At 41.2% G+C, this 17,213-nt stretch overlaps 1 protein-coding gene across 1 annotated transcript in view; it reads right to left on the bottom strand.

The window, feature by feature from the left end:
- Nucleotides 1-17,213, bottom strand: part of TLN2 (talin 2) — a gene marked incomplete at its 5' end in the record, with an annotated part of 116,469 nt that overhangs the window by 17,841 nt on the left and 81,415 nt on the right. The window contains 4 exons of the mRNA XM_082321027.1: nucleotides 1,997-2,102; nucleotides 5,577-5,684; nucleotides 13,168-13,353; nucleotides 15,613-15,729. Coding sequence (XP_082177153.1) covers nucleotides 1,997-2,102; nucleotides 5,577-5,684; nucleotides 13,168-13,353; nucleotides 15,613-15,729 — 517 coding nt within the window. The remainder of the gene's footprint in view (nucleotides 1-1,996; nucleotides 2,103-5,576; nucleotides 5,685-13,167; nucleotides 13,354-15,612; nucleotides 15,730-17,213) is intronic.

The raw sequence follows: 17,213 nt of genomic DNA on the forward strand, positions 1-17,213 counted from the left end.
AAAGCTGAAGTACATGGTAGTATAATCCTAGTGACTTACGTTTCATGCTGCTTTTCTCTATATAGTACGTGTACGTGTATTTTATATCAAATATCAATACATTACCAAAGACAATTTCTCAGTTCAAATGGTGTACAAGGCGAAGGAATTCTATATTAAACTCTAATATTGGCAGATATGCAGGGAAAAAATATTTTTGATACAGGCAGCGTATATAAACAGTCAAAACCAAACTTGTAAAATGTAGCAGTTCCTCTTCATAAAAGGCATTTCACAAAGGTGAAAACATTTACATGCTGAATTGGTTAGGAGACAGAATTTTATCATGTATCTATAAATGAAAATTAGGAATGAAAACTGGGAATGGTTAAAAAACATTTTACTTTCCACAAAAAAAGCTTCTAAAGTGAATTAAAAAAAATCCCCTACAAGCAGTAAGTGAAAAAAGAAATAAACAGTGAATTTTTATTTTAATGAATATGAATTAAAATGCAAAAACTACAGGAAATGAATAAATGTCTCCAAAGATGAGGACAATGAAAAGATTTTTAAAAAGCATTTGGGGAATAGAAAAATTCCGATATTGGCTTGGCTTGTTAGCAAATGAAAACAGAAATTTTGAAACATAAGAAAGAGTGCAGAAAAGGCCAAAGAATTCAATAAATTTACCTGAACAGGGAAAAAGCATAATGTAGATCACTGTTATATAAAATAGAGTAACTGCATTGATACAAAGGCGGACGGGCACGGGACACACGACCATAAGAAAATAATAAGGGATTCCCATATATGAAAAGCGTTTAGTCAGGGTTCTTTTCCAAGGAATGTGTACTGATAAAAGCAGAAAATCACTGAGGAAAACCTTCAGTGTATATTACATATGAAAATGAGTAGAGTGTTCTCTGGCCTAGCTTAGGAAAGAGTGATTGAACAAATATGAATTTACTAGAGGCCTTTGGGGGGGGGGGGGGGGGGGGCAGAATTAAAAAAAAAAAAAAGTGATTACATTGCTTTATTCAAAATATTTTATTGTAGCATTCTATTACCTATGAGATTAGAATGCTCACATGCCTTTCTGATGGCTGTGAAGATTTCTTTAGACTAAAGTTCCCAGTAAATCCGGTGGTACATGTGCTTCAGCAGTAGTGGTCTAATATTTAAGACCACCTTTAATAGGCATTCATCTCATTTAAAATGTAGAATGTTAGAACTGTCATCCTAAGAGTTCACATGCATCACTGGATAAAAATTTTACTAAGGAAGTCAGTATCTGAGAAAAAATATCACTCATCTGTTGTAAGAGCAGTGAACTTCTGCTAAGCAACGGAATTCATCCCTTATTTGAGAGCTGAATTTATATTTGTCCACAAGTTGTTCAATTCTAAGAGTTCAGGAAATCATCCAGACCACAATTTTCTGAAGTCTCATTGTTTCATTAACGTCCTTCGTCAGGGCAGGACCCTGACAGAGGACTGTAAGCACTATAGACCTAAAATTGACATAATTGCTAGAGGCTGAGTATTAATTCAGTAAGATGATGCTATCCCCTTTTATTTGAAGTTGGAAAGCAACTATCACTGCAAAGCAAAGGACTTATTTTGACTGAACAAACATGAGTGTAAGGAAAGGAACCAGCCATCCAATTATAATTCAGCCACCAGTTCACGAGGAGTGATATTGTATTTTGTTTCTGCTACTGAGGCTCTTGAGTGCTCTGCTTGATGGTTCCATCTTCAAAGGCCATGTGATTTACAGATGACTTATGACCGATGACCGATGAAGTGGGAGAGGGTCAAATAGACATGTTTACCAGCACTGTGGACAAGTGATTACCAGCAGAGAAATTAAAAGAAAGGAAGTAGGTGGTACCAGGACACCTAGAACATACTAAAAGGGTTTTGTTAGTTTTCGGGTTTGTTTTAAACTACAAAAATGACAGATCATCATCTCTGGAGTAAAAAGCATGCCATACTGCTAGCCAGGCTGCCCAACTCACCTTTCATTGCTTCTGCTGATTGGATGAGCTCTGTAACAGCACCAGCAACCCGCTTGGAGAAAGAGGCCAACTGATGCTTTAGTTCTGGAGTTGGTTTTTGAAGGATCTGGAGAAAAAGATAAAATGTAATAATGCATATTAGTAAGGATTCCGGAGAACGCTGGAACATTCCCAGGGTACACTAGTGAAAGATTTATTTTATACAGCAACCTGCTGAGAGCAAACACGAGCCCAGTGAGAGAAATACAATTGTCAATGAATCACTAGGAGCAAAGGCGTACACTGCAATGTCTGATGCATACTAGGAAAGCGGCACTGCCTTGCATTTCTACAGGAACTCACAATATTGTCTGGAAGTTCTCAGTACTAAAACTAGAATTCTCCAAAACAGAGGCGCATGTGTGAGTATGTAGGAGGAATGTGCAGCTTTAGCACTTCATTCTCATATATTATAGTCATTATACTTATGCATCAGGCTTAGTCTTTCTAAACTCCTGGAGAGGAGCCGATTTTCTAGTATTAACAAACCGGCTGGTCACTATTTCTAAGAAATAGAATTAGAGAGTTCTGCAAGCTAGCGCTAGTTGCCTGTTCTGGAAAATATCAGCAATGGTGAACACAACGGAAATGCGAACCCTGGGCAAGACCCTTAAATAGAAGGGAAAGACGGACACCTCTGAACTGAATTTACATCAAGTATTAAACCGTGCTTCCTCAAATGGAAAACAGTCAGGCATTCAGACGGTGAAGTTGAATTCTTCCCCTGAACAACACTTGCGTTTTTAATTACCATATTGTAAGGAGAAAAAAGATTAAGTTCTGGAAATTCACATATACCCAAGAACTACTTCTGAGAGGAGAGTGACAGATATCTAGAGAGACTTAAGAGCAAAACAAGAGGTTGAGTCTTGAAAGTCACATTCAGGTGTGCATTTTCTTAATGGTTTCAGAAACTCCCCCACAAAGCAGCTCTGAAAACTAGGTGCACATTGAAAATACATTTTATCTTTTTGTAACTGTGTTTCCCATTTTGCAGTCAAATGCCTAACCCCTTACTTTGACAGAATAAGCTAAACTGAATTGTTCTCTTAACTTCGCCTGGTGAGAACTCTGCCACACGAGGAATTCTGTCTCTCTGGAACTGCCATGTCAATGTATGGTGGACTGGTCTCCTGCTTCCTAAGGATGATCTTTAGTCAACAAGTTTCCATAGTAAACAGAAGTATATTAATCCTCAATAGCTAAACAAACTGCAATGCTAACAAAACGTAACAACAAAGTTATAACCAAGGTTTATACACTGCATAATCCCTTAGTATGGCCGAAATTGAGCATTGAGCATCTCAAGGGTTATCTTCCCACACAACCAAAAATGTCCAAAAATACACGAATGTGGACAGGACTATAGCAAAGAATGACATTTTCTGCTCCAGCAACTATGACACTAGTGCTACCTATGACAGTCGTGACAATGTTGGAATTGAACAAACGGATGCAAATTTTAAAACTAGGCAGTTTACAAACTGCATTGTTTTACAGCCAATTTAGAACTCACAGCAGATTCTCATTCCCTGCAGAGTCACAGACAGGCATGGCATGAGAACAGCAGCAAAAGCTTCAGGCTCCCCCTCAACTCAGCATGCATCAATACTGACTGAGATGGAGCATATGAATATGTAGGAGGGCAGGTCAGTCTTCACCTTGCCAAGAATACAACTTGCAAGGTTTTTTATATGAATTTGTGCGTGCCCAACAGCTTTAATTAGCGTGTTCCCGCGCCCCACCTCTAGTCAGGTGATTAGAGGAATATTCCTTTGAGTGATCAAGTCAGTTTTGTGCCACTTGCCCAATGCAATCTCTGCACAAGTCAATACACTGGCTTAAGAAATCTTAGATATTGCATCTGACAACTCTTGCACCTAAAAAGTATCATCATCAAAGAAAGATGGCTGCTGAATAGTACTCCTTGGCATCCCTGTGTTGAGACACCCATGCAATCATCCCTAACCTGACTGAATTTACAATTGTATCACAAGGTGCCATGTGGACTAATTAGAGATTTCTAATCTGAGATGATCTGCGTTTCTGGAAGTTATAAATTAAATGAGATTGTAGCACAGGGGTTCTAAACTGCCAGAGTAACGGGGATCAGGAAGCAACAGGATTGTCTGATGCTGAAACCATCTTGCTATCGTTTTCATTTATCTGAGCAAACCAAACCTGAGCTAGAATGTTGAATTAGCAAGATTGTGTATGACAGGAGAACAGCTCAGGTAACCACAGAACAAGCAAACAGATCACTTGGATTACATCTAGACTGCGTCTCTGCCACAACTCCCAAGAGTCAGAACTCAGGGAAAAGGGGGCAAAAGTCCCTAGAGCAAAAAGTCAGTCATTTACTTGGTTCAACGCTCCTCCAAAAGTGATCTTTTTTTCATCTACTTTCCAGATCCTGTTTACATTTATGTCCTTTGTCTTTTCTGGCATATAGTCCTTTGTCTGTTCTGGCATATAGTTTGAAACAAGTACTATGACTAAGCTTGGGAGACCAAATCTGAAAAATTCCCCCAAATACTTCTAAACTAAAAACGGATCACACATCTAATGCTAAATTACTTACTGCTATGCAGCTCTAGGAATTACATTACCAAGTTCAATCTTTCTTGAATTATTTTCCCTGCTAGTGGCAAGCATAACTGTGACTTTGCTTCTATGTTATGCATATTTCAACAAGTTGATGTAAATGATTAGACATGCTGTATTCTCAGCAGTAAAGCTGACTTGGATTTGCTAATTTGTAGTGGTTGCAAGTTTCAGAGACTATGTCAGCCTAAAGCCACTTAAAAGAAATCTCTGGGCATCCATGAAGCTGACTGCTGATTTAAGTCACCTCCAGAAACTTCAGTATCTCACAAATGTTAGTTCAAACACACGTTATTCCTTCTTACAAATGTAATAGCAATAGAACAACAATATATTATGCGATAATTATGTATGGTCAAGAAAAGCCAACTGACAGCAGGATTCATGAGTTTGGATTGGAGTGGAGAAGTTTTATGCCGAGCTTTGGGGGTGTCATGTCTGGCATGAGTTGGAGAGCTCTTTGTGAGGCACTGCTGGCTTGGGATTTTGGGATGGCATTGAGTAGGTACCTCTTATTTTCCTGGAATCAGGACTGCAAAAGGCATGTAAAAGTGCTTTCATAAAGATCACGTAACCTCTTTGGTCTGGGGGACAGGAGTGTGCCTAATATATCTAATGCTTATAGTAGGCTTAAAAGAATACTGAAGTGTCTTATTTTAATTTCTTTGTCAGGGATCATTTTTAGGTCAGGACCTGTACTGCCTCCAGATCTGATCCAGAGTTCAGTCCCATTTAAGTACTTCTAGTCTTCCTTCTGTCTTGCAGTTTGAGCTGAAGTACTGAGTTTACTTTAGCTTGCTTTTCCTGAATAACAAAGCTGTTCATAATCTTGTGATGAACTGATAAAAATGTGTCACTAGCAGCCACTATAGAAAGAGATCAGAGAGACTATTCTCCTTGGAAGGGATCTGGTATGTGCATGCAGATGACTCCTTACCAGGAGAACATGTTCCAGGAGTTCCAAGTATCCCAGGGTACATTCTGTTCCAAAGCGCAGGGCTCTCTCTCGAACTTCTTCGCTCACATCTGGGTGATATGATGCTTGCTGAGGAGGCAAAACAACATTAGCATCCCAAAACTGCTCCCACAAGAGGAGGTCAACACAGAGAAGATAAGGGAAAGACAAGGGAAGAGATTTTTCATAATTTGCAAAAGACATTTAAGCTTGAGGGCCAGCCAGAGCTCCAGTTCAGAGAATGGCATTGGGAACACTATTCCTTTTATCAGCACATCCTCTCATCTGGGTGTGCATCTGCAGTCTTTCTTAGTGTTCTTCCTTAGGTATTGTCAGCAGTAGTTCTACTTCTTGCTGCCAGCTGACAACAAATAGAGAAACCCTTGGAGAACCATCTGAAGATACAGGAGGATTTGTGAATTCTCCTAATGAAAATATATCACTTGGAACGGGCTCTTGGATCGTGTGTGTATACTGTCCTACAGTGCAAAGGTTATGCTATGATGGCTCTTCTTTTTCACTAATACCAACAAAAATAAAAATTCTAAGTGTAGTTTTGCCACCTGTAAATGGCTGTTTACATCTTACAGGTTAGAAATGTGCTAAAACCATTTTTTTATTTTAAGCCTGTACAGCCTACCATCAAGGAATGAAAGCAGAAATGGTTTAGAGACCATCTGGTTTAGACACCAAAGCACTGGGCTGGCCCCAGAAGACTTTGGGCCAATCAGAGGTCAACCACCAGCCCAGTGCATGGGTCAAATGTGAGTCTCTCACTTTTCCTTCTCCATTCCGCAAGATAAAGATAATAGTTTGTTCCTTATAGAAAGCTTTGCAAATGGCTAATGATAAATGCTATGGAAGTGCAAGGATATCATTATTCTACATGAGAAGGAAAAAACCCAAACCAACCAATGAAGCCACCCACCCACAAAAAGCGTTAGCTGCTTTTTGTTATCTGGTAACACACTGCAAGTAAAAGCTTATTAATGGCTTCAGCTTGACAGAGGGATTTAACACAGCAATAGGCAGTGCTGGAACCATCTGCTTAAATACAGAGAAGCAGCAGCAGAGTCAGTTCTTTGACTTCTTAAGGATCTCCGCTAAATATAATGTCTGACATCTGACATAAGCCTGACTAATTCAACCATTTTATTTTTAATAAAAAGTGAAAACTGCAGCCTCTTCAAGCCTTGTATTTTCTAAAATAAACTTCTAGGGAACTTTTTTATTGAACAGAAGTGCTAGTTGTTGACAAATGAAACTTCCTAAAAATCTTAAAAATTAGCATTTTCTCTCACAGAACAGCTCCCTGCACCCCTGCAGCCTCATATCTGCCATTGGGATGGGGGATAATCTCACTGCTCACTTATTTTGAGCCCTTCCTGCAACCCTCAACAACCCGAGCAAGTGCTGTTGTCAGCTGGGCCTGGAGCTGATCTATGGACTCCCTCTGCTGGGAAGTTCAAGATCAGCAGAGCATGAAAATAGCTCTCACTAGCCACCTTCATCTCCACGTCGCGTCAACAAATAATCTGAAGTGAAAGGAGATGGGAGGAAACGGGATACGATTTTTCCCCATCTTCAGCATACTTCAAACAAGCTCCAGAAGCCCCAAAAATTCAGAACAGCTTATTTTTCATTTTCAAATAGGGCAGAAAGATCCCCCAGTGTTTCATATGAATACATTGTAAGCACCCTAATACGCCTCTTCTGCACTTAAATATTACTTTTAAACATGCAATTAGAGCAAACATCTGTAGAAGAGAAATATAAACTTCCTTTTATGCTTTGCATACGTAACCAAGACTGATAGCAGAATATTTTGGGAGCGTTTTTAAGGTTCAATGAGTCTTAAAACAAACCATATGCTTCACAACAGACTAAAGAGGTGATAAAGTCATTTTAGGAAGACATTTTTGTAATCCAGGTACATCCCAACAAAAATCTCACTACACCAGTTAGGACTCGCAACAGAAGTATTTACTTCTCCAGACTTGCACAGAAAGCCTGCCGAAGCATCTCAAACTGAAACATGTGTCCGAAGAACCAGGATAGACATTTATTTCCTCATGCCGCAGCTTCTGTTCACGTGCTTTCAAAACAGTAAGGCAGCAAGCACTACTTGACTCTAGTACTACAACTTCTAGCCCGTCAGCACTGATGAATAACTTGTGGAGGTAAAATGTACTGAAGTCAGAGTCAAAAAACCAGTGCTGTCTGAAGGAACCTGGAGAATTCACATAGTCCAACCTCCTGCCTAAAGCTGGGTCAACATTAAATTCAGACAAGATCACTTAGGTCTTTGAAAACCTTCAAAGATGGAGATTTCATATCCTCTTTAGGCCCCTGTCCCAATGCTTAATTATCCCCATAGTGGAATAATTGGAAGTTCCTATGTTTCAATTCTTGACCACTGTGTTTCGTTCCCCTGCCATGCACCTCAAGTAAACAGCCCAACACTGACTCCTCTCAGCAATCTCCCGGTACGTTTTAGAGGGCTGAGATGAGGTCCCCCCAAGCCATCTCTTCTCCAGGCTGAACAGGCAGTTCTTCAGCGTCTCCTCACAGGGCCTGTGCTCCAGCCCCAACCGTCTGGGTGGGCTCTGCTGAGCTCGCTCCAGTTTAATCAGTTGCTTTCTTTTGGAGAGCCCAAAACTGGACACGGTATTCTAGATGCAGTCTAATGAGTGCTGAGAAAAGGTGAATAGTCATTTCCCTCAATCTATTGGCTATGTAATGATCTAAGTCATTACTCACTTCAATTATTTTTCTATGCTTTTGATGGACCTTTCGTACCTGTTTTCTTTCCCACAGCAATCATTAAAAATAGTGATATTATGCACAGGTTACTTACTGCATCGTCATTATTTTATACAAATAGGTAATAAAGACAGAAATTGTTATTATCTTAGGGCCCGATCTAACCTTTAGTAAATGTAATTACAGTGTTTCCACTGACTTTAATGCGAGTTGTCTTGGTTCATTATATCCTGCAGTATTCAACCTCACTGTCTTTTGAAATGGCATCTACTTATAAGCATAGAATTAGTAATGAGCACAGTAAATTCATGTATAGCAGAACAAGCACAAGCATATATATAACTGCTAATAAGTCAAATTCCTTATACTACTTGCCTTAGGCAGCTGGCATTGAAATAGAACTGAAATTTAAATTCCTGACACCAGGGAAGTCTGAGCTATGTTCTATACAATTCATAGAATCATAGAATTGTTAAGGTTGGAAAAGACCCTTAAGATCATCGAGTCCAACTGCTAACCTAGCACTGCCAAGTCCACCACTAAACCATGTCCTCGAGCACCACACCTATCCATTCTTTAAATACCTCCAGGGATGGAGACTCAACCACTTCCCTGGGCAGCCTGTTCCAATGCTTGACCACCCTTTCAGTGAAGAAATATTTCCTAATATCCAACCTAAACTTCCCCTGGCGCAGCTTGAGGCCATTTCCTCTTGTCCTATCGCTTGTTACTAGGGAGAAGAGACCAACCCCCACCTCGTTACAGCCTCCTTTCAGGTAGTTGTAGAGAGCAATAAGGTCTCCCCTCAGCCTCCTCTTCTCCAGACTAAACAACCCCAGCTCCCTCAGCCGCTCCTCATAAGACTTGTGCTCTAGACCCTTCACCAACTTTGTTGCCCTTCTTTGGACACGCTCCGGCACCTCGATGTCCTTCTTGGAGTGAGGGGCCCAAAACTGAACACAGTACTCGAGGTGCGGCCTCACCAGTGCCGAGTACAGGGGCACTATCACCTCCCTGGTCCTGCTGGCCACACTATTTCTGATCCAAGCCAGGATGCCATTGGCCCTGCTGGCCACACTATTCTTGAGACAGGCCAGGATGCCATTGGCCCTCTTGGCCACCTGAGCACACTGCTGGCTCATGTTCAGGAGGCTGTCAACCAACACCCCCAGGTCCTTTTCCGCCAGGCAGCTCTCCAGCCACTCCTCCCCCAGCCTGCAGCGTTGCATGGGGTTGTTGTGACCCAAGTGCAGGACCCGGCACTGAGCCTTGTTGAATCTCATACAGTTGGCCTCGGCCCAATGATCCAGCCTGTCCAGGTCCCTCTGCAGGGCCTTCCTGCCCTCCAGCAGATCGACACTTCCACCCAACTTGGTGTCATCTGCAAACTTACTGAGGGTGCACTCAATCCCCTCATCCAGACCATCAGTGAAGATGTTGAACAGGACCGGCCCCAACACTGAGCCCTGGGGAACACCACTACCATAGATTCTACCATAGATCACATACATGCACTTTTGTCTTAGCCCAAAGGACAACAAAATCTGATTATTTGTCAGTGCTTATTGTACAGACTAGCTTAATCACACTGGAAATCCCTCCAGCATTTGTCAAATATCACAAAAACCAAGTTGCACTGCATTGCACAGCTTTTATAGCATAGTAAGGCTAAGACTGCTGGTTCCTACCCCTAAAATTCAAGGCATGTGGCTTATCATAGAAATGCCATGTACAGTTGTGGTGGGTTGACCGTGGCTGGACACCAAGTGCCCACCAAAGGCGCTCTATCACTCTCCCTCTTCAGCTGCACAGGGGAGAGAAAATACAACAAACAGCTCGTGGGTCGAGACAAGGACAGGGAGAGATCATTCACCAATTACTGTCACAGGCAAAACAGACTTGACTTGGGGAAATTAGTTTAATTTATTACCAATAATATCAGAGTAGGGTAATAAGAAAATAAATCTAAACCTTAAAACACCTTGCCCCCACTCCTCCCTTCTTCCTGGGCTTAACTTTACTTCTGATTTCTCTACCTCCTCCCCACCCCAAGCAGCACAGGGGGATGAGGAATGGGGGTTGCGGTCAGTTCGTCACACGCTGTCTCTGCCGCTCCTTCCTCCTCAGGGGGAGGACTCCTCACACTCTTCCCCTGCTCCAGCATGGGGTCCATCCCACCAGAGACAGTTTTCCATGATCTTCTCCAATGTGAGTCCTTCCCATGGACTGCAGTTCTTCATGAACTGCTCCAGTGTGAGTCCCTTCCATGGGGTGCAGTCCTTCAGGAACAGACTGCTCCAGCACGGGTCCCCCACAGAGTCACCAGTCCTGCCAGCAAACCCGCTCCAGCCTGGGCTCCTCTCTCCACGGGACCACAGGTCCTGACAGGAGCCTGCTCCAGCATGGGCTTCCCACAGGGTCACAGCCTCCTTTGGGCATCCACCTGCTCCGGCGTGGGGTCCTCCACAGGCTGCAGGTGGATATCTGCTCCACCATTAACCACCACAGGCTGCAGGGGGACAGCCTGCCTCACCATGGTCGTCACCACAGGCTGCAGGGGAATCTCTGCTCCAGTGCCTGGAGCACCTCCTCCCCCTCCTTCTTCACTGACCTTGGTGTCTGCAGGGTTGTTCCTCTCACATATTCTCACTCCCCTCTCCGGCTGCAGTTGCTCAGGTTTTTTTTTTTTTTACACCTTCTTAAATATGTTATCCCAGAGGCTCTACTACCACCGCTGATTTGCTCAGCCTTGGCCAGCGGCAGGTCCGTCTTGGAGCTGGCTGGCATTGGCTCTATTGGACATAGAGGAAGCTTCTGGAATCTTCTCACAGAAGCCACCTCTGTAGCCTCCCCGCTACCAAAACCTTGCCATGCAAACCCAATACAACAGTAATCAATTTGTAGAAATTAATGGCATAAGATTTCTAAGTCTCTGAGCAAAATTTGGAGAAACAGGATTTCCTAAATAAAGCCTGGTACAAACTGTATATTTAAAAGCTTTGTTAAAGGACATGGCTATTTTGTCATACGTTTTAGATAGCGCATAAAATTAGTATACCTGGAGACTTTTATTCCTGTTTGCCCAATAACCGCTCTTGATTTTAGGAAAGCTAGACAAGATCAAACTAGATCTTACTCCTTGTCAGTGTATCATTACAGGTAAGTAAAATGATTCCCAGCCATATTACTTATGTATGTTGCTTTCTTTGTGAAGGTAATTCCCTGGGAGATCACAAATGCTTTTCTAGCATCCCAGACCTCCATTGTGCAGTTCGCAGGAAGTTTCATCCTGTCGGCTGCTTGCAATGCATGAGCCCCGAAACCATTAAATCAACTGGGAGCAAATGTAAATGTAAAAAGATGAATGCTCATAATTAAATGTTCAAAATTACGTATCGGGCTGTATATTGTGTATGTGAGTGTGTTTATAACATTTTTGGAAACACAGGATTCTGTTCCTGAGAATTTGCTGCCTGTTTGGAGAGATCAAAACAAAAATGTGTCTGCACAAGCCACTTCCAAATGAAAAAGGATGTTTAGTGCGCCTCAGCATCTGAATTCGTGCCTGAATTGATTTGTCAGAATGCTGCACAACTATGAACTGTTCTTAGCCTCCCTTAGAAGTTTCAATTAGCTGGATTGTACCTAAGACACATTAGGCTACGGTAGTTCTCATTTAAGTAGTACAATTGTTTGATTTTCCCATGCAAATTAGAGCTGCTTTGTTTTGTTGACCTTCTGAGTTTATGAAGCGGAGAGAACAGAATCAAAATTTGAAGCATGCAAAGTGGTCAAGAACTGTCAGACACTAAAAACCCTGTCAGAAAACTAAGTCAAAATAAAAAGTTTCATTCAATGGTTTTGTATAAATTCAGTTCTAAGTTATATTAGAACTCGCACTTTTGCATGAGGATCATTTTAAAAACAAAATTAACCCTTCCACTTGGGCAGTATTAGGCTAAAAATTAATCTGGGACTGATGTAGGCAGTTAGGATTTGACCAAATACTGAAAATCAGACACCTCTCGGAGAGCACTATTATTTTACTGTCATCTTCCATACATGTGAAGGCAAAAGTAAATAAATATAATTTACAGGCAAAGGCACTTTTGTGTTACTACTGAAGACCAAAAGGAATGAGATGTTTATAATCCTATTTTGTTTATTTATGCCTAGATCTTTTTTATCATCAGAACAAAGCCAAATGGCTTAATAGCCATTTATATGACACATACGTTCCCCTCAGCTTTTCAGGTCAGTTTTTGAAAGTTGTCTAGCTCAAACAAGTGTAGAAAACAGGGAAGCAATATTTTTAGTGCAAAGGTAAAACACATTTTTGATTAAGCACAGAAGAAATTGAGCAAACCGAAAGGTTTAGTTAGGGGGGAAAGGACTACTAAAAATAGACCTGAGTGATTCCTTTCACCATTCCTTTCACTGTTCCTAGAAATATTGAAATCATATTTGTGACCATAGGATTATTCGTATATTCTACTACTTGCACAGATTGTTTGTCTTCCAGTTTAATAGGAGACTGAAAACTAGGAAATTTCAGGTCAAGTAAAACTTCTCTTTTTCACAAAAAGAAAATAGTCAATATAGTGCTGCTTCTTTTTTTGTGCATAGCACAGAAAATCCTTTCTGAGAGACATGTTCCCTTAAAATTATCATAGCCATTAACTTTCTCATGTGAAAAGTAGAGCATTAATATAAAGAAACTGAACAGAAACTATAACATTCAAGGGATTTAGAGGCATATACACACACCAAAAAAAAGAAATCAGTCTTAGGCAAGGAAGTGAATCTTTACCTTACAAGCTGTTAGCATGTCAGCTACTGCTTTGCGGCTCAGATTTGCTGTAGCAATCACATCCTCCTGCCTGCATGAGTTCCCAGCTGCAACAGCTTTGGCAGTTGCCATGGTGATTCCTTTCGTCATCCGGATTGATTCTTCAGGTGATGATGTCTTTTCTGGAACCTCGCTTGACTGAAACACCTAAAAGTGAAAGCAGAAGGAAAGCCTGATACCATTCAAGTCAAAGCAGAACAATCATGAGAAAGAAACAGCAACTGGAAGCAGCCCTCGAACAGCAGGAAATTAGAAACATATTCTGAGTACTTGAATATCATTCTTGCTTGTCATAAGCCTGGTCCTGATAAGCCTGCTCACCTACAGACAGCAGAGGGAAACAATAAGCTGAGGGAAGCATACAAAAAAAGGTTAACCCATTCATCTCATCTGCCATTTAACTACCTGGATGACAGTTTGTTACACATAGCTGCTCAGAGTATTACAGAATCAAAAGAATTACTATTCCTTTAATTACGTTCTTTTTTTCATCCTGACTGCTGCTTAGGCTGGTCTACTCACATGAGGAGATCCTTCCCCTGCAAAGGCTGGGTGCTACCAAGCCCTTGTCGATAGCACAGTGCAGGACAGACTAAGAACATCACTAAAATATTCAAATGTCTCTTAGAAAAGTGGAGGTGGAGCGTTGTCTCTTACGCTATACTTAGTCTCCCTTAGAAACCTAAAAATATAATTTTGCAGGGTGAATCGTGTGAAAATAGTTCAAATTATGTGATGGTACACACTACTCTCATGAATACTGGAATACATGAACTGTATAGTAAGATGCAGGTAATAAGAGCTGGGCAACCTTACTTTTATCTTGCATTTCCTTTTCCCAAGCTTTAGTCTGTATTGGCTTGCCATTCTTTTACTGTGCAGGGCAATTCGGACGGCACAATTGATCAGGAGAGGTTTCTTGACTATACACTGTGCAACCTAAGCAGGCTAGTGGTTACAGAATGCAAATGTCTCGACAAAAATGAGCCTGGTCTATCCCATGCTCCCAGTTCATCAGTTTTTCACTTTCTCTCTCCAGAACTAGAAGTGATGTTAAAAAATAAAGTCTAGTTAAATATGTGAAGGACATCCCTCAGTGTTGCTCAGATTCAGTCCCTGGAGTTCCAAGTCAAGCTCAACGCATTTTCTTGAGCACATATGTGCCATCCTCGGTTCCTCTTGACCCTCTCCTAGTACTCCACTTTTCTCCCCATGAAAGAGACCACCACCACCACCACAGACCCATTCCTTAGCAATGCTGACAAAAGGAAAAGGAAGAGGAGGAACATTTCAAAGAGATACCAACCAGATTGAGAAAGCAGATGCCATAATGCACAATCCTTCAATGACAGATCTGGACAGGTTTTAGGGCAGAGTTATGGGAAGGAATGTAACTTAGCCAGGCCTTCATGAGGATACACAACAGTGACATGCGCTAGATATTGTACAGAACATTCCTGATCAGGTACTGAATCAGGAGTTTTTACTACTGCAGACACTGTATGAATTCCCAAAAACTCTATACAGATATTTAAAAAAAACAAAAATAAACAAGAGTTATTTCTTCATGACAACAGCAGCGCTCACACAATGAAAAACAGATGTTTTATGGAGAGTGCTTGACAAGGCAAAACTGTGCCAGTGCAACTACAGTGTAGAATTGCTAATCCACAGACTATACAACAAAATATTTTCTGCTGAAGACTGTGTCTATAGGTTTTTTATAAAAATGGACCGTAAGTAAAGGAAGGAAAAAAAATCAGGCTTCTTCACAAACACACAGATATTAATTTATGTCACTGACTAGTGTACTTGTAAAAAAAATAACTGAAAGTTTCAGCTGGAGGCTATACTTTTACATCTTAAAGAGGAAGGAAAACAACTGTCATGGTCTAACACCTAATTTGGGAGACAATTCCATTGCTGCTGTTAATTCCTGCTCAGAAAGAATATCAGATAGCAGTCTATGTATCACTGGTAGTATCATTTCATAATAACGGAAAAATAGAAAGAAGATTAAACTGCAAGTGCAATATGGCTATGATGCTGAGGAGACATTACCAAAGCCAGGATCAAAAAAAGGGAACAGCGTTGGACTCAGAAAAGAATATTTGTAGTGAAAGCATAACGTCTAAAGAACAAAGAAGCAGTTGCTTCCAGATTTGTACATGACGGTAGCATCTCAAATCTCAAAGTGGGGTCTAGTAACGTCTGAAAGTAGGTAGGCTGAAGGGGCATTGTAATTGTACTTTAAGAGATGATCTGCAACAGGCAGAGAGAACTAAATTGCATCCGATGCACTGTAAGGCAGTAAAGCATAGCTTGAGGAGGAGTGCCTGGGCAGGCTGGTTTGAGTGTAATAGTATACTTTCAAAAACTGCCATGTATGGCTATTTTGTTCTGTACCGTGAGTTCCTGTTTGATGTACTCAATTGTGGCTTCAAGAGCTCTTGTCCCTCGAGTAGCTTCATCTTCTACTGCTTTAACAGTCTTCAAAAGCGATGTGACATTTGTGACCATCACCTGAAGGAGAGAGAGGTGAAGACAAAAATATGTGATTCCTTCCTCCCATTTTTCAGAGACAGCAGGGTATGAAGCAAGGCAAATTAAACTAGGTAGCATTATTACTTCTAATAGGGCCTAAAAAGCTTCATGAACTGTACCTGTTATGGGACTAAATACCAACTCTCCAACTCTCCTGTTGGCCAGTTTCTGAAAGCAACCTGTAAGTTGCAGAAACGTAGCAGAACTAACTGCAGAGCGATGCAATCTTAAGTGTGAGTGTTCTGGCAAAAATTTTACAAAAAAATGGAAAATTCACAACATTTCCAGGGTAGGTCTCTTATACAGATTGATTATGTTAGTGTCTTTTCTTCTTGCACATCTTACACTCCAAGTTGAAAGAGATGTGAATCGAGGGATGGTATTTCTTTTTGAAATTTACCTAGTACCTTCTCCGCAATCAGATAAAACCCCAGGTAAGCAAGCAGCCAAACACCAGCCTCAAGCCCAAATGCAGATATAGAATCAGTGTTACTGTTCCCATTACAAACCCAAAAGCCCCGATGCAGAATAACCTAATCATCACTGCAATAACTGCGCCTTTTGTGTACGCCAGTAGGTTGAGATACAAATGACAGCTACAATGAAAAAAGGAGAGACAGAAAGGTCAACTTCTTGACAATTATGACTTAAAACACAGAGAGCTCTTCACAGCAGGAAGAGCCAAGAAGCCACTTTTCTTGACTAGATGGGTCATTTTCAATTAGCGCCTCAACAGTATACTGTTATCATGTGCTCTGAAAGGAAGAGAGGCACAGGTCTTACAGGTAAGCAACAGACAAGAGTGAGAAGAGCTTCCAGGCAAGCAAGAAGCTACCACGACACTCTCGTAATGTGAAAGCGGAAGTACCACCACCTGAATCTCCACATCTGCGAATATTTTGTAGACATAAAGCCACCAGATCTTCGTGAGGCAAATGACATAATACATCTCAGGTCCAGGGAAAATAAAGCACAAAGATATCACAGGTGTGGTGCGATCTGTGCAAGTTTTGAGTTTTGATACCTATGTACTTCCTAGAAAGATCTAGGAGAGAGGGGTCAGAAGTGCACAATATCCTACTAGAGAGTTATTGGAGGGGTTTTTTTCCCTCCCTCCCTCCCCTTCTCCCCCTCTTCCTCAAGCTGCAAGGTCTAAATAAGGAGACCACGTGCTTATCCTGAGCATATGTCACTGTTTAGAATGTAGTATTTAGGTACCATTTTATACCGGATAAATTTTAGTCTATAACATTATTAAAGGAGAACCTGCCCTCAGATATGGGTTTGCAAAAGAAAGAAGTTTCTCTTCAGAAAGAAGTTCTTTCATTAAAACCACAAGTCATCTGACTGCCTACAAAAACTGCTGGCTTCATGGAAACTCAACAGTGTCGTCTTATTTTTCTGTATCATCCCAGGGTGATAATGAAACAAAGAAAGAGATGAGATTTCAGGCAATCAAAATT

The sequence above is a fragment of the Platalea leucorodia genome (genome assembly GCF_965183815.1).
Source record: "Platalea leucorodia genome assembly, chromosome: 9".
Lineage (NCBI taxonomy): Eukaryota > Metazoa > Chordata > Aves > Pelecaniformes > Threskiornithidae > Platalea > Platalea leucorodia.